Source organism: Lithobates pipiens, unplaced genomic scaffold (genome assembly GCF_037356315.1).
Source record: "Lithobates pipiens isolate NorthernLeopardFrog02 unplaced genomic scaffold, aLitPip1_a1.2 Scaffold_126, whole genome shotgun sequence".
Classification (NCBI taxonomy): domain Eukaryota; kingdom Metazoa; phylum Chordata; class Amphibia; order Anura; family Ranidae; genus Lithobates; species Lithobates pipiens.
This window is the reverse complement of record NW_027507714.1, coordinates 654,934-678,927: the sequence shown is the minus strand read 5'-3', so window position 1 is coordinate 678,927 and position 23,994 is coordinate 654,934. Positions and strand designations below refer to the sequence as shown.

General features: G+C 43.7%; 1 protein-coding gene across 1 annotated transcript in view; it reads right to left on the bottom strand.

The window, feature by feature from the left end:
- Positions 1–7,032: 7,032 nt before the first annotated feature.
- The window catches only part of LOC143973863 (T-cell differentiation antigen CD6-like), a 171,456-nt gene continuing 154,494 nt past the window's right edge, over positions 7,033–23,994 (bottom strand). Inside the window, exon 5 of the mRNA XM_077474735.1 lies at positions 7,033–7,433. Within this exon, the coding sequence (XP_077330861.1) occupies positions 7,033–7,433 (401 nt within the window). The remainder of the gene's footprint in view (positions 7,434–23,994) is intronic.

Below are 23,994 nucleotides of genomic sequence, written 5' to 3'. Positions count from 1 at the left end.
TGGGGCTAATTGCCCAATCAGGCTGGTGAGGTCGGGGGGTCCTGGGCTGCTCCGCCTCTTGTCTGAGTCTTTGTTCCCCTATGAGAATGAAAAAACAAACAAAAAAAAGGTATAATTTTAAGCATAGTGATATTTGAGTTCAGAAATTGGAATATGAAACATTGGTTTGAAGTGGTGTACAATTATTAGCTGGTTATTACAAGCTCCTAGTTTAATACATCATAAAAATGACATTTCTTTAGTTAGGCTGTGTTCAGACTGCTGCGATGTGCGAACGCTGCAAATCTACTGTGGTTTCACGCATCGCATGCCTCCCGGAGGCAGTTCGCACTGCCCTATGTGACCTGCTGGGAGTGTCAGTGTAAAGTTTTATTGACACCTCCAAATTAGTTCTCATATCACAGTGCAATCTTTAAACTCGGACAGGAATCGGACCACATGGTGTGAACACCCATGTGATCCGATTCGGCTGTGGACTAAAAAAAGGGCCATGTACAAGTTCAGCCATACTATATGTATGGCTGAAATCGCATCACACAGAGATCACATGTGATTTGCACTGCAGTGCGGTGCAAATCACATTTGATCTCGTACATTGCAGCAATGTGAACCTAGCCTTTAACCAAACTGTGATACTTTATATCTTTTGTCCAAGTTTCACAGACGGACACACTCGAATCATCCCCTGGAGTACCTGTGTGTGATTATGTCAAAAATTTTTCTATGATGTCCCAAACTACACTAAATGATTCCCAGTCCAGATGTTGATCTATCTATCTATCTATCTATCTATCTATCTATCTATCTATCTATCTATCTATCTATCTATCTATCTATCTCATTTTTTTATTGAGACTACATTGCACTGAATAAATTTATGAAACTTTATAAAAAATGTATATCCTAAATTGAGTGTAACAATTCAGTTTATCATGAACAATACAAAAAAATTAATAACTAATTAAAATCTAATCCAACAGCAGATAAATTTACACCATATACAAATTCATGCTATTTACGCCCACATATACGAACAACCATATGCGCTCATTACATGAACTATTGACTACACGAACGATCAAATTCGCCATATTTACATACAATACCTACACGAACGATTACGATAAAATCGCCAGATTTACATATAATACCTATACGAACGATTATGTCCGACAGTCACGATAAACGCGGAGTTTACTCACTTTTTTTCAGGGCTTTTTTGATGCGATGATATTGGTCCGGCTCCCTGGACTTGATGTCGGACCATCGTTTCCGGAGCTGGTCCTTGCCTCTTCGTACCCCAAATTTGCTATGCAAAGTTGTGACGACCATGTCCATGATGCCGCTTTTGCGGATATTGGGTTTGGGGTACGGCCCATTATCCCCATCATAGTCCTCCCTTCTCAATATAGCCACCATCTACACCATCTCTTCAAAGGCCATGTTTGTGGCCTTATATCTCTTCCTTGCTCCGGAAGCATGGGGTTCAGGGCTTTCCTCCGCGCTGCTCATTGAATTTACATCCGCCATTTTCACCTATCAATCTCCCACAGCGGAACGAGGGTAAAAGGGGCGGGGAAATACGGTCACACGGAACGTCAGGGGCGGGCGATGCAGGCGGAGCTTGAACGCATGCGCTGTATATAAAGCGCTACCGCGAGGCCATACGCTTGTCCGAACGGAAGCAACGAGTGCTGCACGCGACGGTAAGATAGTTATCGTTTTATTTTATTTTAATTTTAAGCCTGCGTTAGGAATGTGTATAGTGAAAATTTAACCTTATTGATGGTTAATTGATTTTTATGTGGGTTGGTGGTTGAGTGGGGTTGGTGTTTTGTGTGGTAGTGTGGGGGTGGGGGTGGGTGTATGGAGGGGGGGGTAGTGTGTGTGTGTGTGGGGGGGGGGTGGGTGGGTAGTGTGTGGGGGTAGTGTGTGTGTGTGGGGGTAGTGTGTGTGTGTGTGGGGGTAGTGTGTGTGTGTGTGGGGGTAGTGTGTGTGTGTGGGGGGGTAGTGTGTGTGTGTGTGTGTGTGTGTGGGGGGGGGGGTAGCGTGTGTGGTAGTGTGTGTCTCGCCTACATTGTCACAATATAAATAGTGTGCATTTGGTCTGACATTTTTTTTTTTTTTTTTTAGTATTTATTTATTTATTTTTTGATTTTGTTTTTCAGAAATCAAAATGCAAAAGTATAACCCAGACCCCTTTAAGGAGGAGGCCTTCCGCTCCACATTTATTGATCTCATAGAATCACACAGGAGCCTTTGGGATTCCAAACACCCACAATATTCTAGCCGTCCTGGCCGGAGGAAGACACTGGAGACAGTTTTGGCGTTTGTGAAAACCCGACTCCCCCAGGCAGACACTGACTTTGTGAACGCCAAAATTCAGAACTTGCGTAGCGTGTATAGGCGGGAGCGCAAAAAGATCCTAGACTCCCAAACATCAGGATCAGCAGCAGGTCAGGTCTATGTACCTAGGCTGTGGTATTATGACAGGCTGCGTTTTCTGGATGACACGTCAGAAGCCAGGCAGTCACTTTCTACTCTTCCATCTACCCTTCCCTCCACCCTTACCTCCACCTCAGGTGAGCCATCCCTGGAAGATCCAGACCCTTCCTTGCTGGACGAAGTTGATGCGCCCAGCTGGAGCCAGGTATATTTTAGTTTCTAAAGTTAGGATTGTTCAAGTATTAATGATGTAAAGTTCAATGTTTGAATTGCTTCCAAATCTAGGATTTCATCACAAATTAAATTAGATAGAAGGATACAGTAGTTTCCACAAATGTGGCTCAAATCTTGGTGAACTGATGGAAAAATGATGGTGTCAAAATGATAGCCTTTTGTATTTCAAGACAAATGTATTTGCAAGTGAGAACTATAAAATTGTTAGTGATAGATGATTTCAAAATATAGACATATTTTATTTATTGATTTCTTTGTTTTTTTACACAGGATGAGCTCACCCAGGAGGAGGCCGGGACCAGTGGTATGGAGGAGGAGACCAGCCACACGCAGGAGCTAGCTGGGCCCAGCAGGAGTCGGACCGAAAGCCAGGTCCCTCCCCTCTGCCTAGCCACAAAAGGCCCAGGAGGATGACACGTACAGAGGAGGAGTCCTTGGCACTTATACGCCAAGCCACCCAAGTGCTGAGCAAACCCCCCAATCCTGAGGAGGCCTACAGTACTTATTTGGCTAGTAAGTTACTAGAAATGTAAAAAGCACAGCGCAACTTGTGCGAAGCCATTTTTTTTTATGCCATTCAACGGGGTCTGAAGGGTGAGCTAACACCGACCACCAAACTGTATAACGCAGACCCTACTGCTCCTCCTCCTCCTCCTCCTCCTCCTCCTCCTACCACAAGTCCACCACCAGAGGCACAGCCTCCAGCGAAGCGTGGAGGGAAGGCTAGACGGAAGAGTCGGAAGTGACTGCCTGGCTTCAGTCTGCTCTGAAAGAAGACGCAGGCTGTTGTAGTACCACAGTCTGGGGACATAGATCTCATCTGCTGCTGTTCCTGGTCTTTGGGATTCTAGGACCATGTTGTGCTCCCTATTTACATGTTACACAGGTTCTGAATTTTGGTGGCCACTCACTTGATGTGTGCCTGGGGGACAAAAGGCTTCACAAACGTCAAAATTGTCTCCAGTGTTGCCTCCCTCTTGATTTAGTTTTGTTCTGAAGAAAAAAAAAAAAAAACAGAGTTTATTTGTGAGTAGGCAGGTACATGTCAAAAGACTCTGGGGGTTATTTACAAAACACACGTTCATGTAAATATGCTAACTTCAAGTGCAATTTTTAAAGCACTGCAAGTGCACTTGGAAGTGCAGTCGCTGTAAATTTGAGGCTTAACATTTGAAATGAGGGGAAGCTCTGCTGATTTTGAACATGCAATCATGTGTAAGCTAAAATGCTGGTTTGGGTATCTATCTATCTATCTATCTATCTCTACTTACATAGTCCTGCTTGGCCAAAAAAAATGCAAGTCCATCTTGTTTCAAACCCCCCCCCCCCCCCCCCCCACAAAAAAAAAAAAATTAACTGACAATAGTAGTTCCAAAAATATATAGTAATAGATAAATTCTATAATTTTTTTTAAAATATATATATATATATATATATATATATATATATTTTATTATTATTTTTTAATATATATATATATATATATATATATATATATATATATATATATATATATATATATATATATATATATATATATATATATATATATATATATATATATATATATATATATATATATATTGGATTTTTTTGGGGTTTTTTTTTTTAATTATTTTTTAATATATTTTTTCTATAATTGGAAGATTAATCATAGGATGAGGATGAATAAAAATATTTAGTATAACTCTGTGTGAATATAAGCAGCAAAGCTACTTCACTTTTCTTGCATTACGAAGAAGAAAAGAACGGGCTATATTAAAAAACCACAAAATTAGCAGCATGACGAATATGCTAGCTTCAATACGAACACTAGTTTTACAAGACCGAGCGCTTCCGCCCTGTCCGCCCTGTAAATCCTTTCTGGGCATGCGTCATACTTAGTCCGTCCAACTTGCCTACTCACGAGCGGACTGTCCGCTGAAACCAAGTTTGGACGGACAAAATTACGGAAATTCCGAAAGACAAAGTCCGTCAGACTGTCCGCTGAAAAAGTCAGCTGAAGCCCACACACGAGCGGATTGTCCGCTGAAACACGGTTCAGCGGACTAAGTTGGGCAGACAATCCGCCCGTGTGTATGCGGCCTAACCTATTTAGAAATAGACATGTGCACACTGAAATATTTAATTTCGGAATTTCGTTTATGTCTGAAAAATACATTTATTTAGTTAATCCCAAAATGCGCTTTTATTTATTTTGTTTTTCGTTAAAAAATTGCATTCGTCTGAAAATCCAAATGAATTAAGGTTGAATCTGTCATTGAAGGCTCATGGTGTCTGTCGAATATTTAAAGAAGATTCGACGGAGCAGCTAAACTCACTGTATGACGCTGCAATTATACATTCCCGGTCAAATTTTTTCGACTACAAGCTATAGTAGGATTCTAATGTTGTACGTCTCTATGTTTTTTTTTAAGGCTATTTGACACAGGTCATGTTTAGCATTAGAAATTTTTTATTTTTTTTAATTGTGGGGGTCCCCCTCAAAATCCATACCAGACCCTTATCCAAGCATGCAACCTGGCAGGCCACAGGAAAAGAGGGGGGATGAGAGAGCGCCCCCCCTCCTGAAACGTACCAGGCCACATTCCCTCAACATTAGGAGGATGCTTTGGGGTCTCCCCCAAAGCACCTTGTCCCCATGTTGATGAGGACAAGGGCCTCATCCCCACAACCCTGGCCGGTGGTTGTGGGGGTCTGCGGGCGGGGGGCTTATCGGAATCTGGAAGTCCCCTTTAACAAGGGGACCCCCAGATCCTGGCCTCCCCCCATGTGAAATGTTAAGGGGGTACAAAAGTACCCCTACCATTTCACCAAAAAAGTGACGAAAGTGTTAAAAATGGCAAGAGACAGTTTTTGAAAATTCCTTTATTAAAGTCTTCTGTCATCTTCTTCCTTCTGGTCTTCTTCCTTTTTCCTTTCTTCATCCTTCAGCTTCTTCCTCCATATTCTTCTTTCTCCGATCCGCTTCTTCTTGCTCCGGTGTTCTCTTCCGGCATCTTCCTCCATGGCCTCTCTTCTTCATTATCGGGCCGCTCCGTGCAATGGGAGGCTCCCTCTGTGTGATGCTTCTCTTCTTCTGACAGGTCTTATATAATGGAGGGTGGGGCCACCCGGTGACCCTGCCCCCCTCTGATGCATGGAAACGTGTGTGGGGTTCCCCTTAAAATCCATGCCAGACCTGAAGGGTCTGGTATGATTTTTGAGGGGGACCCCCGCGCCATTTTTTTTGGTGCGGGGTTCCCCTTAATATCCATACCAGACCTGAAGGGCCTGGTATGCTCTTGAAGGGCAACCCATGCCGTTTTCCTTTTAAAATTAAAGTCGCCTGGCCTGGGGGCGAAGTAAAGTCGTGTTGTAAATCGCTCCAAGTCGCGCTGTGATTCACACAAGCCGTGTCCAAGTTAATTGATAAAAGGGTTACGCCCATAATAATTTTCTAATGTATTTGAGTGAATTGTGATGGTGTTCCATTCTACTCACAGTAAGCAGAGGAGGACCTCTAGTGGTTGGAGTTGGTATTTCCTGCCAGAATTCTCCTCAGTGTAGTGGTGACCGAGGGGAGGGTCTGCTGGATTTCCACTAGTGCAGTTGAAGACTTTGGCACAAAAAAGATGTATACAAAAATAAAGAAAAAAAGGGAAAAAAAACACATAATAAAAGGTAACGATGAACAGGTTGCAAGTCTCCTAGAACAGACAGGAGAAAGGTAGGCTTTTTAAACCTAGGTGCCGCATTCATGCTGCTCAGAGAAAAGGAGAGGTAAATAACTGAACAGTCAAACAGAACTGGGTCTGCTACTTCTGCTACTTGAGACAAAACAATCAATATGAGGATCTCATCCAGAGGTTATTTGTGATTGTATGAATTTTTGCCGTGACCAGGTGCCAATCTGGGGTTACATGTTGAGTGTTTCTCCCAGGTGCTGCTGATTCTTGTGGCTCAGTGGTTATATTCCATGCCTTCAGAAGGCCTTTAACAAAAGTGTCAACCACGTGGGTGGATCCTTCATGCGTGATGGTAATTTTTGTTGGGTATCCCCATCGATAGCTGATCTGGTGATTACAAAGAGATTTCGTTATAATGTTACGATTTCTTTGTTTTTGGAGTGTACATTGCGACAGGTCTGGAGAATATTGCAGATCTGAATATTGAGAAGCAATCTGCGATCGGTTGCGGGCAGGTGACATGATTTTTTTCTTTCATATGGAAAAAATGCAGTCGTAGAATTACCTCCCTGGGAATTTTTTCAGGTAGGTATGAGGGTTTGAGCAGGCGATGTATTCTATCTATTGTCACATCCAATTCTATGGCATCAGGGAGGATCGATCTGTTCTCTAATTTGGCTTTAACCTATTTGGTATATTCATCTTTGTCCTTGTTTGCATCAATCAGATCATTAATGGTGGTAGCAAACTCCCCCATTTTTCTTTCAACATGCTCCACTCCATTTTCAACAGCTTCAAGATCATTATTGAATTTGTGTATATAGGAGGCAAGATCTGATTGTAAGGAAGATGTGAGGGACATGAGCATGTCCTTAAGGACAGTGTCCATCAGTGGCTGATTGTTAGTGGGGAATTCTTCAATGGTGTCAGGCAGATTCAGGACTCCAATACAGTCAGGACTCAATTCTTGCCTTCTGTGCTCACCATCTAGTCTGAATCTAGCCTTTTCCGGGCTGCCTGAAGCTGGAGTGGAGTTGTAAGACTGCTGGAGTCTTGCCTTTGTGAGATTGCTGCTTCCTGGTGAGGCTGTGTAGGAAGATTGGAGTGGAGAGCAGGTGGCACCATTGTGCCTGTCACCATGCAGCTGCTGTAAGAAGAAGGCCATTCGTTTTTGTGGCATTCTTTCCTCCCTTCTTTCCTCTGCATATTCCCGGTGATCTAGTGAGGAGGATCGCTCGGACGGCAGGCTGATGATGTCACTGGAGAGCCAATGCGAACCACTGAAACCCTCGGTGTAGCAGGAGAGAAGCCCTTACGTGACCACCTTGGATCCCGGCTGGACACGCCCCTACACTTTTATTTTTAACGGTAAACAAAGCTTATATGGTGAAATACAGTATTTAGAAATCCGTCTGACTGTTTACATGTTGAATTATAAAAATCAGAGGTGTTCTGTCAGATTAGCAAACCTGTAAGATTAGCAGGTTTGCCGCTGCTTTTAAAATTGAACATCTAAACAGTCTGTCGGCTTTCTAAATACTGTATTTCAGTATTTATAAGCTCCGTTTACTGTTAAAAATAAGTGTGAAATGCAAAACTCCAGTGGGTGTAACAAGATGTCCCCTTGCCCCATTCTCAGTGTATCCTTACTGTGGAGGAGTATGGGGTGTAGCAAGATGCCAGCGATGGAACTTCACTTCCATTACAAATTCTGACAGGTCGCCTACTCTGCCAAAACACCAGTACAGAACCAGCAGAGTAGTGTGCGTGCCAAACGCAGATCGTAGCATTACCCAAAGTTCCCACCTGATGCGTATAGCCCTCTCACTGGTCATCTTCAGAAGCTGGGGACGCCGGTAATTACTTGATCTTACATGGCGAGGTCTATTCTGAGTGGAAGCTGTCCTGTTAAACAGTTGTATGGTCTTGGCCACTAAGGATGAGCCGAACACCCCCCCATTTCGGTTTGCACCAGAACCTGCGAACAGACCTAAACTTTGTGTGAACTTTAGAACCCTATTAAAGTCTATAGGACTCGAACGTTCAAAATCTAAAGTGCTAATTTTAAAGGCTAATATGCAAGTCATTGTCCTAAAAAGTGTTTGGGGACCTGGGTCCTGCCACAGGGGACATGTATCAATGCAAAAAAAAAAAGGTTTTTAAAAGTCAGTTTTTTCGGGAGCAGTGATTTTAATAATGCTTAAAGTGAAACAATAAAAGTGTAATATTCCTTTAAATTTCATACCTTAGGGGTGTGTATAGTATGCCTGTAAAGGGGTGCATGTTTCCTGTGGTTAGAACTGTCCCTGCACAAAGTGTAATTTCTGCAGGAAAAAAGTCATTTAAAATCACTCGCGACTATAATAAACTGTTGGCTCCCCGTAATACAGAGAAGTCATTGAAAGTCATTAAAAAAAAAATATATATAATTTTTTTTTATCAAACGTGGGGTTCCCCCAAATTCAATTACCAGGCCCTTCAGGTCTGGTATGGATATTAAGGGGAACCCCACGTCAAAATTCTTTTTCAAAATGACGTGGGGTTCCGCTAAATATCCATACCAGACCCTTCAGGACTGGTATGAATTTTAAGGGGAACTCCACGCCAAATAAAAAAAAAATGGATTGGAGTTCCCCCTAAAAATCCATACCAGACCCTTTATCCAAGCACACAACCTGGCAGGCCGCAGGAAAAGAGGGGAGGACGAGAGAGAGTGCCCCCCCTCCTGAACCGTTCCAGGCCACATGCCCTCAACATTGGGAGCATGCTTTGGGGGTCACAGACCCCTCAAAGCACCTTGTTCCCATGTTGATGAGGACAAGGGCCTCATCCCCACAACCCTGGACGGTGGTTGTGGGGGTCTGCAGGTGGAGGGCTTATCAGAATCTGGAAGCCCCCTTTAACAAGGGGACCCCCAGATCCTGCCCCCCCTGTTTGAAATGGTAAGGGGGTACAAAAGTACTCCCCAGCTATCCGGGGCCCATATACTCCTAGTCTAGTCAATCAACAATGTATTTTGTCAGCTCCATTGTAATGCTTTACCCTAAAGACCCCCTAAAATATGCAGGGCCGCTGATAGGCCAGTATAACTGGCCCTGCTGTACCGGGCCTGACCAGCAGGGGGGCTATGGAAGAATACATCTTCTGCGCCCGCTCCTCCTGCTATTCCTCTCTCTCTCTCTCTGCGTGAGAAGAAGTAGCAGAGTGAGAGGAGCAGAGAGTGCAGGGGCCGGGCCATCGAGCTATTGTGGACACTCAAGAAGAGGGAGAACGTGATCTCTGCTGGAGCTAACAATTACACAGGTGAGGTGTATGCAATACTTACCCTGCCAATACCCTGCAATACTTACCCTGCCAATACCCTGCAATACTTACCCTGCAATACTCTGCAATACTTACCCTGCCAATACCCCGCCAATACTCTGCAATACTTACACTGCCAATACTCTGCCAGAGGCTTTTTTGGGGGGCCCAAAATCATTTGGAACCCCCCCCCAACCACTAAGTCAGCTGATAGAGGATTGATATCTGCTGACTTTGCCAAACCCAATACACACTATACCTACTTCTTTTGTGGTCAGATTTATGGATGAATTTCTCAAAGCATGTATTGCAAGGGCCTGCCTCAATACTTTCCAATGCTACTGTTTAAATTTTTCTTCTCATATTATTATCTTGATAGGTAATTGCAGAATCTACAAATGTACTTCCATTTATTAATTTGTTTTGATGCCACTTCTTATTACCTGTACAGAGGGCTGCCAATAGTGTAATTAAGGAGGGGCTGTCCAAAGTAACACACGTTACTTTGTTATTACATCATTACATAGTGGAGAGGCTGGTTACCTGTCCAAAACAATCCCCCCTAAAACATTTTCAAGGGGCCATCAGAGGGGGTGATGAAGTGGACCTTATATTTTAACCTTTAAATACTCTTTACAAGAAATGTTATACTGATGTTGTCCAAAAATGTTTGTGTATAATCTGCTTGTAATGTTTCTGTGCAAAATTACTAATTAGATTTTTCTTGTTTGACTCCACAGTTTCCTTCAACGCCACAGGAATGGCAGACTGTGCCCCCCCCAGTTTGCCCAGCGGTGGTATTTTCCTAACTGCGGAGGGGCAATTGGTGGGAAGCACGTCCACATCGTCCCACCACCCCATTTGGGGTCATATTATTTTAACTATCTTCATAGTATTTTATAGTATTTTAACTATTTTCATAGTAGCGTGTTGATGGCGGTGGTGTTGGCGACATATGAGTTTCTATATGTGAACGTGGGGAGAAATAGTCGGATGGAGGAGTATTTACCCGGACCGAGTTTTACCAACGGCTCGAGAGTGGTGGCTTGGGATTGCCACCCCCAGAGTAGAGTGTCAAAGGACTGCCATTTGTTTTCGAAGCAGATGAGGCTTTCGGTCTGGGAAACCATGTCGTGAGGCCATTCACCCAGAGGACCCTCACCCCTGAGAAGAGGCTTTTTAATTACCGGCTGGCCAGAGCCAGAAGAGTTGTGGAGAGTGCGTTTGGGATTCTGGCCAGCCGGTTCCGCCTGTTTCAAATGGCCATTAATATGGCGGAATACAAACTTAATACCATCGTCTTATCTTGTTGCATCCTGCATAACTTTTTTAAAAGAAACAAACCAAATTATGTGGTCAAAGTTGGACCTGACGCCGGACTTCAGCAAACAATGATGTCCCCGGAAGCAGCCCGTCCTGGCTTGCCCCCCCCCCCCCCCCCAAAGCGCCTGCGGAGTGCGACAAAATTATGTGCAATATTTTTTGCTTTGCCAGCACATGTTGAATACAGTTTACATTTAATCTGCAAAAATCTGGATTTTGATTTCCAGCTTGTGTTTCTTTTTTCTGTCTCCTAGTGCACTTGTAGTGTCAAGTGGTTTGTACATTATTATCTAAAGCCATTTACACTGTAAACACCAATTCAAACAAAAAAAATGGTATTGATCATTGAAAGAAGAAGCCACACATTGTTGAGTAAAAATCTTTTTACTCCGTACACATTCACATGTGCGTTGTAAAACTTTTTTTGTAAAAAAATATAACATTTTGAGTTATCTACATTTTTTTTTTTAAGGTTACATAAACAGCCATGTTTCAAAACAGAACATACACAACTCTGGAACATACAAAGTTCAACATTGAAAAACTTGAAAGGCGAGAATACACATTATATTGTTCAAAATGTGTGGATCTTGCTTTCAACAGATGGGGCGAAGTCACCCCTGTAAAAGCCTAATTTGAAGATGCACACAAATTGGGAGTCAAGCTGGGGATTGGCATTCTGATCCCATGCCTAATGTCAACATGTGCTATCTCCCATCATAGGGGACAAATGGATGTGTTTTGGGGGTGCAACCCCTTCCTCTCACCTACTTGAGTTTTGAGGAAGGGGTTGGCAGGCACAAAACGTGTACATTGATATCCCCTGATGGCAGATAGCACATGTTGACATACTGTGTGCATCTTCAAAATTAGGCTTTTTTTAAATGTTGTCAAAATATTTGCAAAAAAACATAAAATGGTGCCATTTTTTTTGTAAATTAAATTCTTCCAAGGACATCAATCATGTTCTTAAATTTTACTTCAATATCCATAGTTTTTTGTTTGATAATCTCTAAATCCTGACTACACCACATGATGTCCTGGATTAGCCTTTGGGCACTGTCACTGGTGAAATGATCTGATTGTTCTTCCACAACCTGTACATCACCTAAAAATCCCCCCCCCCAAAAAAAAAAAAAACACACCATGTATTATAAATATGCAAGCATACATCTCTTATTACCTGAAGCTGGGGTGTCAGACACTCACCTGTTGTGGTCTCAATCTTGACCACCTCTCCTTCCTCTACATCCTCTGGTTGTGACCTATGTTCCCCTTCTTCCTGAGGTGGGGGGTCCCTGGTGACCTCATATTTCCAGATTCTTTGCTCCCCTATGAGAATGAAACAAAAGGTATACTTAGCACTCAGATATTTGAGGCAACAAATATGAATGATAAACATTGCTTGGAAGTGGGGTACAATTGTCTGTTTGGGCAGAATTCCAAGCTGAAGACATGATTTATGCCCTTACTAAAGTTGGAATACTTATCTTTTTTGGACCCCCAAGTATCCAATGGAGTACCTGTGTTTGACACCTTAAAAAGTTTGTTCTTGTGTCCCACACTAGTGCACCTGAGTCCAGATGTGTAAACAGCTGCTGACTGTCATCTCCATACATTACACTGAATCTAGTTTGCTATTCCTTCTAGGTTCAAACACATCTAGACAACAATGTCCTAAACCTCTTTTATTATGACATGGACATTCACTGTACTGTTCATTTAAGCACAAGAGACTCCATTTTGTCCTCCTTTGCTTTAGTGTTCTGTAACCTTCACCTAACACACAGAAACCTCTCCTACTAAACACTCTCTACTCCCCCCTCCCTTCTCAATGTTTTACTTTTGCAATTGTTCTATTCGCTAGCTTTTAATAATATATTTCTATTTGTTTAGCTCTTAATAACATATTTCTATTTGTTAGTTTTTAATAACATCTCACACCACCCCTTTCTTATCTATGTATAAAATAACATGTAATAATAAATTTTGACACTGAACGGACATTTTAAACACAGTGATTGAGTCCTGTGAATCTGTTCCTGCAGCTGCAGTATTAACTTTGTTTTAGAGTCCCAATCAGAAATCAGTCATAACAATTTTGGCGAGTCAGAATATCAGGAGCTTGGCAGAGTTTCCAGAAGGAACCGCGCTTTGATCTGGATCATCGGGAACGCAGACATCTAAACGCCGGCTAGGTAAGCTGTCCTTAAGCTTGCTATATTTCTGCCTTTCCTATGTATCCTATCTGTCGGTTCTCAAGGAAACCAGACCACTCTCGGACCTTTCTGGTTGGGTAACGTGTGTGTGTGAATGTGTTTGTGTCCCCCCTTCACGGGCTGGACTGTGTGTGGATAGGGAGAATCCTCTGCAGTTCCCTGCGTTGACTCCTTGTGGGCGACCTGGGTCAGAGGCGCATGGTAGGGTCAGATAAAACTCAGAGAAGAGAAGAGACGAGGAGGGTCTCTTAATGAGTGTTTTGTCTATTGTCATAAACCCCTTCTATCCACGTAGATAAGTGGAGACTTTTCTTGTAAATCTGCAGATTTGCTGTACTATTTGTTTTAGAGGCAAGAGTGTATAGGCACAGATAGAGAAGACTGGCCAGTCATTATGGGCATTAATTTAAGTAAGAGAATGAAGGGAGAGAAGCCTTCAGAAAATGCCCAGCGCAAGATGAGCGCTAGAGAATATATGAACCGAAGGTACGGTTCCGCCTATACTGAGCCCCTAGATAAATGGGTAGAATGGACAAAAGGAACAGCTAAACCTTTAAAATCTGAAGGGACTTTTGATTTACAAGTATGGCAAACTTTTCTGCACGATTATGGCCCACTACTGTGCAGTGAAGGAACGTGGAGAATAGCTTGCACATGGGAGACAGAAGCTAAAGTAGCAAATCAAACTGGCTTGATGGAGATGTTTAATAAAAGTACTGCCCAAATTTACTACGTTTGGCCAGAAGACTCTGTAGAGGAGGACCCCCCACCTTATGTGGCTGCCAGTTTGGCTTTAAGGGGTCCACGCACAAAAGCAAAAGAATTAGATTACATGGAACATACAAAAGATGAGCTGGGCAATATAGTAGAGAGCAGAGGTTTAACAGCCCCATATCAACCTACAAAGAGGGATTTGGCTCGTATCTTAGAAACAGATGATTGGCATAAATCCAAAGGCACATATGCAAAACTAGATCTCTCTGAACTTAAGGCTTTGGCCAGACAAAGAGAGATAGAGTCTGAACTTCCGGAGCAAACCATAATTTCCAAATTGTGGCAGCAAGATGAAGAGAGAAAGAAGGGAGATGCCGCCCCTTCTGCCCCGGTCATAGATCAATCTGTTGCAGTTTATCCTGTCAGAACCCAATTAGTTTTTGAAGGTAATGCTGTTGACAGTAAGTCTCAAATTAAATGGCATGTACCTTTTAGTCCCCAAGATATGAGATCCATATTAGAGGGATTGGGAGACCCTAGAAAGAATCCAATTGGGTTTGCAAACAAACTTAGCGCTGCACAGGAAGCATATGAGGCTTCTGCTACTGACATTCATCAGCTTCTTATTAAAGCAGTGGGAAGCAACATGTCTGGTTATATACTTAAAGAATGTGGTGTAGACATTAAAAATCTAGGTAAGATGGTTAGTGGACGGGAGGTTTGTGAGAAATTGAAGGAAAAATTGCCCCAAATATATGGACAAACCAGACATGCTGAATTTATGAATGCCAAGCAAGGGAAAGAGGAGGCATCAGGGGCTTATTGGAGGAGGTTAAGTGATATGGCTGAGGAAGCAGGCATTAAAATAGAGGAAGAGAAGGCGGGAGAAACTGAAAGTCCATCTACACAACTGGTGAAACAAAGGTTTCTTGATGGTTTAATACCCCAGTTGAAAGAAAAGTTGTTCACAGCAAGGCCTGAGGCAGGCAATATGTCTATTCGAGACGTCCTGCCTATCCTGTTATCCATAGAAAACAGGATTAACCAAAAAGACAGCAAACCCAAGGTTATGTATGTGGGGAAGCAGAGAGGTAGAGGAAGAGGTAAAGGCAATGTCAGAAATCGTGGCAATCGGGGACCAATCATATGCTACAATTGTGATGGGGAAGGACACATAGCCAAATACTGCCATCTTCCTGACCGTAGACTGGAAAAGAGCTCAGAGGCACCTCATGCTGATCCCAGTTCTCTGCCAAAAGCAGTGGATCAGGCATAGGAAAATGGCATGCCAGTATCAATCATGTTAAATAGGGGAGACAACGGTCCCGAGGCCAGAGTAAAAGTATTTTTACGAGAACTCCCCTATCCTGGAGGAGAAACAGAATTAACCTGTTTAATAGATACTGGTGCAAGCCGAAGTGTTTTTAATATAGAGGACTTACCTCCAGGATTATTATCTACAAATGTTATCTCTGGTGTTGGCCTAACCGGGACCTCTACTGATTTGGTTGAGTCCAAGCCACTTAAACTCAGGCTAGGACAGCAAACAGAAATTGTCACTAAAGTGTTAGTTTCAGACACAGTTCCTACCAATCTTTTGGGAGCTGACATTTTGAATCAAATTTTAGCAAACATAGACTACACTCCTACAGGAGTCCAAGTGGTCAGTAGTCTGTCAGGAGAAGTTTTAAATACTGCGTGTGGAGTATTTTTAATTCAAGACTCCACTCCGCCATTTCCACCAGAATTGAAAGTGATTCCTGCTGAATTATGGGCCACCAGCAAATATGATGTAGGTCTGCTGGATTGCACCCCAGTCATGATAAAAATTAAACCAGGAGCCCATCTCCCACAGATTAAACAGTACCCACTGAGTATTGCTCAGATTGAGGGGATAAAGGATCAAATCACTCAACTGAAAGCCGCAGGGGTTGTTGTACCAATTAAGTCCCAAGTCAATACACCCCTGTTCCCAATTGCAAAGAAGCCAGACAAGAAGGGTGGGCAGGTGACATACCGCATGGTGCATGATTTGAGAGCCATTAACAAAATAATTGAGGCAGATACCCCGATTGTGCCCAATCCCCACACTTTACTAAGTGGAATACCTGCCTCCAGCACCTGCTTTACAGTGATTGATCTTGCAAATGCTTTCTTTTCGGTGCCTCTGCACCCAGATTGCTGGCATATCTTTTCTTTTACCAATGACGCCCAAAAATTAGCATGGACAAGATTGCCCCAAGGCTGTGTGAGTAGCCCCTCTGAATATAATACTGCGTTAAAGCAGGTATTGGACCAATGGTCCCCCTCACACCCAAACACAGTCTTGCTTCAGTACATAGACGATTTGCTTATTTGTTCTGATACAAAAGACATTTGTAGCAGAGAAACCGTAAGCCTTCTCATGTTTCTCTATAACAGTAACAACAAAGTTAGCAAAGATAAGCTACAATACTGCCAAGAGAAAGTGATCTTCCTGGGTCACTGCATTTCACATGGAATCCGTCACCTAACCCCAGATAGAGTTAAAACTCTACAAAAATTTGAAAAGCCAAGAAATGTACGGCAACTACGTGCCTTCCTGGGGTTAGTGGGATATTGTAGGGACTGGATTCCAAATGCATCAGAACTTATGGCTCCTCTATATGAGGCTACCACTAGAAACCCTTTCGACCTCACATGGGAAAATGAATTGCAGATGAAGGAGCTTATTAAAATTTTGTCTGAAGCTCCCGCCATTGGACTTCCTGACTATAATAAGACTTTCTCGTTGTTCTGTCATGAAGTCAATGGATTTGCTGCAGGTGTACTCACCCAGCTACATGGAGACAAACAGAGGCCTGTGATGTATGTATCAGCCTCATTAGACCCTGTCATTAAAGGCTCCCCCAGTTGTATGCGAGCCATAGCAGCCTGCATTTTGCTGCTAGACAAAGTAACTGAGCTTGTACTAGATTCTGCTCTGATCCTGTATGTGCCACATGCAGTACAGGCAGGGCCGCTGTTAGAAATCATGGGGCCCCATAGAGCATACCTGACAGGGCCCCTTGGTCCCGCCCACAACCCCACCCCTGGCTCCGCCCTTGACCCCATGCTGTCACAAAATCTGGGGGAAAGGTGGCAGGAGCTGAAACATGTAAGATGTTCCAAAAGGTGAACCTTTAAAGTGGTGTTACACCCCCAAAAAAATAAACATTAAAAGCCAGAAGCTACACATACTGCAGCTGCTGGCTTTTAATAAATGGACACTTACCTGTCCTGGAGTCCAACGATCTCGACACCCGCAGCGGATGTTTCCATCAGCTGTTGGGTGCTCCACCACCATTATGGGTAAGGGAACCCGGCAGTGTAGCCTTTCAGCTTCACGCCGGAAACCCTACTAAACATGCACGAGGCCCCGCTTCTCTCCCCGTTTGGCCCAGGGGCCAGAGGAGGAGGAGGGAGCCCCGCGGTGACATCACAGCTCTGTGGCAGGGAATCCTGAAAGTGGAAAAAGATAGCTGATACCCTATACCCCCCCATTTCCCCCTCAAAAGGTGCCAATTGTGGCACCGGAGGGGGGGAGGAAGAAGATGAGCAGAAGTTCCACTTTTGGGTGGAACTCCGCTTTAATAACCATTATTATTCTATTATTTTATTTTTTTACCTGAATGGACACAAGTCAATTCATATCTGGACTCCTGTAGACCTACATGGGGCTTTCAATCGGTCCACATCAGTGGCAGGCGATGCTCAAAATTTATGAGGGGGACGCAAACAAACTGAAAATCATATGAACATCATATGCAGCTACTGTACCCATCAATTGCCGCCACTGTGCCATCAATTTCCGCTACTGTGCCATCATACGCAGCTACTGTACCCATCAATTGCTGCCACTGTGCCATCAATTGCCGCCACTGTGCCATCAATTTCCGCTACTGTGCCATCATACGCAGCTACTGTACCCATCAATTGCTGCCACTGTGCCATCAATTGCCGCCACTGTGCCATCATACGCAGCTACTGTACCCATCAATTGCTGCCACTGTGCCATCAATTGCCGCCACTGTGCCATCATACGTAGCTACTGTACCCATCAATTTCCGCCACTGTGCCATCAAACATAGCTACTGTGCCATCAATTGCCGCCACTGTGCCCATCAAACTTAGCTACTGTGCCATCAAACGCAGCCACTGTGCCCATCATACACAGCTACTGCACCCACTGGTCCACAGGAAAAACTGACAGGCGGACCTGATTGCAAGGCTTGGGTGAAAAATTCTTAAAGGGGAGTGATTTGGGGGTGGTACAAATGCATCTTGGCTGTGTGTTTTTACTGTCCCTTCCCCCATCACATGTGTAAAGTAGCATCTCACTATGTGCTCATGGTCACTATGATGATCAGGGCACAGCAGGTTCTCTATGGCTCTGTCAGTGTAACATGCTGTGTGGTGCTGACTTTCTTATGGCTGTGCTGAGTTATAGTCTGTAACACACAGCACAGCCATAAAAATCACAACCACACAGTCATGTTACACTGACAGAGCCATAGAGAACCTGCTGTGCTTTGATCATCATAATGACCATGAGCACACAATGGGGAGTCAGGGGACTAAGCCTCAGCCTGTGTGATGTGTGTCAGTGTGTGTGATGTGTGTAAGGGAATTGCTTGCCTGTGGGACCAGCATATGGATTACTCTCTCGTTCAGTCTCTCCATCAGGCTGCAGCAGCACGGCACTTGAGGGAAGGGAGCCGCATTACAATTGAATCCATCCGCCCAGGAAAGCATACAGTGAGCACAAGGTACACAGATGCAGAGCAGGGATTGTATGCCTCCACCCGAAAATGGAGAAAAAGTCCCTCTTCTTCTCTCACCTCCTGGGCCCCTCTATTAACCTGATGGGGCCCAGGAAGGTACAATATACCTTGCCAATCAAGTGGGAGCAGGTTAATAAAGTTATTTAGCAAATTCGTTTTTTTAGCTAGAAATCTGCTCGGGCCCCCCCTGCTGGCTGGGCCCGGTACAACAGGGCTGCTTGTACTGCCCTATCAGCGGCCCTGAGTACAGGAAATCATGAATCAAGTAAATACCAGACATGTGTCTGCCAGTAGATTTGACAAGTACCAGTCTGCTCTTTTTGCTCCATCGAATTTAACAATCAAACGGTGTGTTACTTTAAATCCGGCTACTCTTCTTCCTATAATTGATGAGGAAGATGCAACAAATGGTACTGATGTAGAATCAGAGAGTTTTTCTCATGATTGTATGGCTCTGATGGAGGTAGAAAGGGCCTCTGTCACACCAGCAAAAGATGAGCCTTTATCAGATTGTGACACACATTTATTTGTAGATGGTTCCAGATTTTACACCGATGATGGTCAGCCACACACAGGTTTTGCTGTAACTACTACAGACACCATTTTACACCAGGAGGCATTGGCACCCCAGATGTCAGCACAGGAAGCGGAGTTGTGTGCTGTAGTCAAAGCATGTCATCTCCTAGAGAATCAAAGGGGAAACATTTACACTGACAGCAGATATGCGTTTGGAATCGCTCACGATTTTGGGCCTATTTGGAAAGCACGGAATTTCCTGACTAGTGCAGGGAAGCCAGTGAGACATGCAAAACTCATAGAGCGGCTATTTGAGGCCTTTCAGAAACCAGCAGAAGTTGCCATCTTGAAGGTAAAAGGGCATGCAAGGGGAAATGACATGACAGCCAGAGGAAACGCTTTAGCGGACCAAGCGGCAAAGGATGCTGCCCTTATGGCATTGGGAGTTACACCCACTGTAGGGGTCGCCCAGGTAGCGGGGACAGATTCCCCTCATCAAGAGCAGTGGGATGTAGAAACTCTAATTCAGTTGCAGAACCAGGCCCCTGATGAAGAGAAGGATAAGTGGAACAAATGTAATGCTACCCAAAATCAGCAGGGCCTGTGGAGCGCTGACAACAGGTGGTGTCTACCCAGGAGTTTGTACCCAGTTTTAGCACAACTGGCACATGGCGTCAGTCATCTTGCTAAGGGCGTGATGGTGGCACTTACTGACTGCTATTGGATAGCACCTGGATTTAGTGCATTTGCAGCCAGGTTTTGTGCTTCATGTCTCACTTGTGCTCTGTACAATGCAGGGAGGCCTGTCCATGTTCCCCAAAAGCATTCTCCTAGGCCAGATTTCCCTTTCCAAAGAATTCAAATAGACTACATTCAGATGCCCAGAATAGGCACCTATGAGTTCGCTTTAGTTTGTATTGACATGTTTTCAAGCTGGCCAGAGTGCTGGCCGGTAGCCAAAGCAAATGCAAAAACAACAGCAAAGAAAATTTTGAATGAAGTAGTTTGTAGATATGGAGTTCCTGAAACTATTGAGAGTGACAGAGGAACCCATTTTACTGGGGAAGTAATGAAAGAGGTAATGGAAGCCCTTCACATACAGCAAGCTTTCCATACACCTTATCATCCACAAAGTAGTGGCAAAGTTGAAAGACTTAATGGAATTTTGAAAAACAGATGTGCAAAAATTAAAGCAGATACAGGAAAAGGATGGGTGGAAGCTTTGCCATTAGCCCTATATTCTGTACGAACTACCCCTAAACAACCACATGGGCTGTCCCCCTATGAGATTTTATTTGGAGGGCCACCCAAAACAGGGCTATATTTTCCCCAACAGTTGCAGGCTTCTCACTCTAGTCTGTTAGAATATGTTCAGATTTTGCAAAGAACTTTGAATAAAATACATGAAGGTGTTTATAAATCTATCCCCGACCCAGATTCTGTTTCAGGTATTCACAGAATCCAACCAGGTGACTGGGTGGTGGTCAAGCGACACGTCAGAAAGCCGCTAGAACCAAAATTTGACGGACCACATTTGGTGCTTTTGACAACCGGTTCTGCAGTCAAGTTGGAAGGAAAGCCCTCCTGGATTCACGCCAGTCACTGCAAGAAAATCCTGAAGTGATGATATCCTTTGAAAAAATGATGATGTTGTTCTTTTTCTTTTTGTTGTTTGTGAGAACTGAGACATGGAAACATAACCCTTTCATACAAATGTTAAAATTGTATGCAACCCATAGCAACGCTAGTGACTGCTGGGTGTGTTCTCACTTACATCCCCAAACAGGAACAATACCCATGATAGCAATGCCTCTCAAATTCACTGATCTAAACAGGACCAGAATAAATGGCTCATACATCGTCTCCACAGCTAATGAGCACAGATCAGTAACTTTGATGGTTTCGAAACAGATAGACACTCCACAGATTTGTTTAAATATTACATGCCCGTTTAACACTAAATGTACACGGTTGGGCAATTCAGATTGCACCAGGGCAAAGATTACAGTTTATGGAGGAAACCATGGTCAATATTATTATATCCCAGATCCAGAACTAAATAGAACCCTTTATAGTACAAATTGTTCACAGTTCCCAATATGTGAAAATATCGGTTACCTGAGATTCCATGTTATTGCTTCCAGTTTCTTAGGCGCAGGCATACCGTCCATGCGTAGAGGGTTATATTATATATGTGGAAATAAAGCTTACGCCTGGCTTCCTGCTAATGTTACAGGTACATGTTATATTGGGAATAGGGATGAGCCGAACACCCCCCTGTTCGGTTCGCACCAGAACCTGCGAACAGACCTAAACTTCGTGTGAACTTTAGAACCCTATTAAAGTCTATGGGACTCGAACGTTCACAATCTAAAGTGCTCATTTTAAAGGGTAATATGAAAGTTACTGTCCTAAAAAGTGTTTGGGGACCTGGGTCCTGCCCCAGGGGACATGGATCAATGCAAAAAAAAGTTTTAAAAACGGCCGTTTTTTCAGGAGCAGTGATTTTAATAATGATTAAAGTGATACAATAAAAGTGTAATATTCCTTAAAATTTCGTAGCTGGGGGGTATCTATAGTATGCCTGTGAAGGGGCGCATGTTTCTGGTGCTTAGAACTGTCGCTGCACAAAGTGTCATTTGTGCAGGAAAAAAAGTCTTTTAAAATCACTTGCGGCTAAATTGTCGGGTCTCCGTAATACAGAGAACACTCAATGAGTGTTCTCTGTATTAGCCGACAATTCATTCATTCATTGATTAAAAAAAAAAAAAAAAAGCGTGGGGGTTCCCCTAAATTCAATCAAAAGGCCCTTCAGGTCTGATATGGATATTAAGGGGAACCCCGCATCAAATTTTTAAAAAAAATTGACGTGGGGGTCCCCCTAAATATCCATACCAGACCCTTTATCCGAGCACGCAACCTGGCAGGCCACAGGAAAAGAGGGGGGGACGAGAGAGCGGCCCCCCCTCCCTCCTGAACCGTACCAGGCCACATACCCTCAAAATTGGGAGGATGCTTTGGGGGTCTGTGACCCCTCAAAGCACCTTGTCCCCATGTTGATAAGGACAAGGGCCTCATCCTCACAACCCTGGCCGTTGGTTGTGAGGGTCTGCGGGCGGGGGGCTTATCAGAATCTGGAAGCCCCCTTTAACAAGGGGACCCCCAGATCCCGGCCCCCCCCCTGTTTGAAATGGTAAGGGGGTACAAAAGTACCCCTACCATTTCACAAAGAAAGTGTCAAAATGGTTAAATAAGACAAACACACTTTTGAAAAATTCCTTTATTAAAAATAAAAAAAATAAAAAAAAAATTCCAGCGGTGCTAATCCACTCTTGCTATCCAGCGACGGGTCTCCGGGGTCCAGCGATGGATGATCATATCCAGCGACGGGGGATCTCTCAGTCCAGCGCTGTCCATACCTCCTTCTTCTGTCTCCACTGCGGAGACACTGCAGAGAGCCGAGCGCTGACATTTCTTATATTGGGAGGGCGGGGCCACCCGTCACCTGATCCCGCCCCTCTGACGCAGGAGAGGGAAGCCAGGGGTTCCCCAGTGACGTGTGGGTGACCCCGCCCCCTCTGATGTAACGCAGGTTTCCATATAGGGTGTTCCGGCTTTTCGAATTTGCTGCGAACAGCCCAAATTGTTCACTGTTCGCTGAACAGGCGAACAGGCAATGTTCGAGTAGAACATGAGTTCGACTCGAACTCGAAGCTCATCCCTAATGGGAAGTTAGCACCTGCTTTGGCTGTTCGCAAAGATACAGTGCGAGCAGATCAAAGTCCAGAATACCCTTTAGTGTTCAAAAGAGAGCTGTTCACTGAAGGCGACATGGCATGGTCATGGTTCCCTTCCTGGACAGGATGGGGAATTGAAGCAATGAAAAGAATAAATAATTACACTAGAATTGTAGATGAGATTATTAACCTTACTACCACTGATATAGGTTTATTAAGTGAAGAAATGGCTCAGATTAAAAAAGTAGTATTAGAGCACAGATTAACGCTGAATTTTCTCACTGCAGCTCAAGGTGGGATGTGTAAGTTATTTCGCACCGACTGTTGTATATACATTTCTGATAATGAGGACATTATTAAAAGGACATCTTGCTAAGATAAGAGAACTACAGAATAAGGCCAGAGATATTGCTAAAGATGGATGGAACCCCTTTAAGGCTTTAGGAGGTTTTGGTGACTTTTTATATGGTATAGCAACATGGTTACAGAAACTAGGCGCTTACATTGCGATGTTCCTATTTCTCATATTTGTCATTTACTTCCTCATCAGGCTGTGCCTCCGTGTGACTACCCGCTGTACCGACAAATGGTCCACCAGCCCTGATGAACCCATTATTGTGAGAAAGTTAGGAGAGAGCTGAACAGGACGCCGTCTCTCTGCGCCAATGTAACAGGAGTTACCAGCAATCGGCTGAATGTAACGCGGAGAAGAATGGTGTCAAATAAACAAAAGGAGGGAAATGACATGGACATTCACTGTACTGTTCATTTAAGCACAAGAGACTCCATTTTGTCCTCCTTTGCTTTAGTGTTCTGTAACCTTCACCTAACACACAGAAACCTCTCCTACTAAACACTCTCTACTCCCCCCTCCCTTCTCAATGTTTTACTTTTGCAATTGTTCTATTCACTAGCTTTTAATAATATATTTCTATTTGTTTAGCTCTTAATAACATATTTCTATTTGTTAGTTTTTAATAACATCTCACACCACCCCTTTCTTATCTATGTATAAAATAACATGTAATAATAA